The sequence below is a fragment of the Buceros rhinoceros genome, unplaced genomic scaffold, assembly GCF_000710305.1.
Source record: "Buceros rhinoceros silvestris isolate BGI_N320 unplaced genomic scaffold, ASM71030v1 scaffold20861, whole genome shotgun sequence".
Lineage (NCBI taxonomy): Eukaryota > Metazoa > Chordata > Aves > Bucerotiformes > Bucerotidae > Buceros > Buceros rhinoceros.
In genome coordinates this window covers 1,019-1,320 of record NW_010392751.1, presented here as the reverse complement: position 1 = coordinate 1,320, position 302 = coordinate 1,019, and the positions used below count along the sequence as shown (strand labels likewise).

The 302-nt window shown below is 65.2% G+C and overlaps 1 protein-coding gene across 1 annotated transcript in view; it reads left to right on the top strand.

Annotated features, from left to right (window-relative positions):
• Nucleotides 1–7: 7 nt before the first annotated feature.
• Nucleotides 8–302, top strand: part of LOC104500891 (tripartite motif-containing protein 7-like) — a gene marked incomplete at both ends in the record, with an annotated part of 853 nt that continues 558 nt past the window's right edge. The window contains one exon of the mRNA XM_010144616.1: nt 8–148. Within this exon, the coding sequence (XP_010142918.1) occupies nt 8–148 (141 nt within the window). The remainder of the gene's footprint in view (nt 149–302) is intronic.

Here is a 302-nt window from a genome sequence, read left to right as displayed (position 1 = left end):
GGCCGTGTGCCTGCCCGGCAGCCTCCAGGACGAGGCCACCTGCTCGGTCTGCCTGGAGTTCTTCAAGGACCCCGTGTCCATCGAGTGCGGCCACAACTTCTGCCGTGCCTGCATTGTCAAGAGCTGGATGCCGAGGTCCTCGTTACCAGTTTAAGGAAACCAGACACCTCCAGGGTGACTTCAGGCAGCTGGTTGGTTCCAGGAAGAGCGACGCCCTCTCGGGGCTTCCTGCCAAGCCTTTCCACGGCGCGCCCGGCCCCGGCGAACCCTGTCCTTGCCCGCGGGAGAGGAGAGGCCATGGC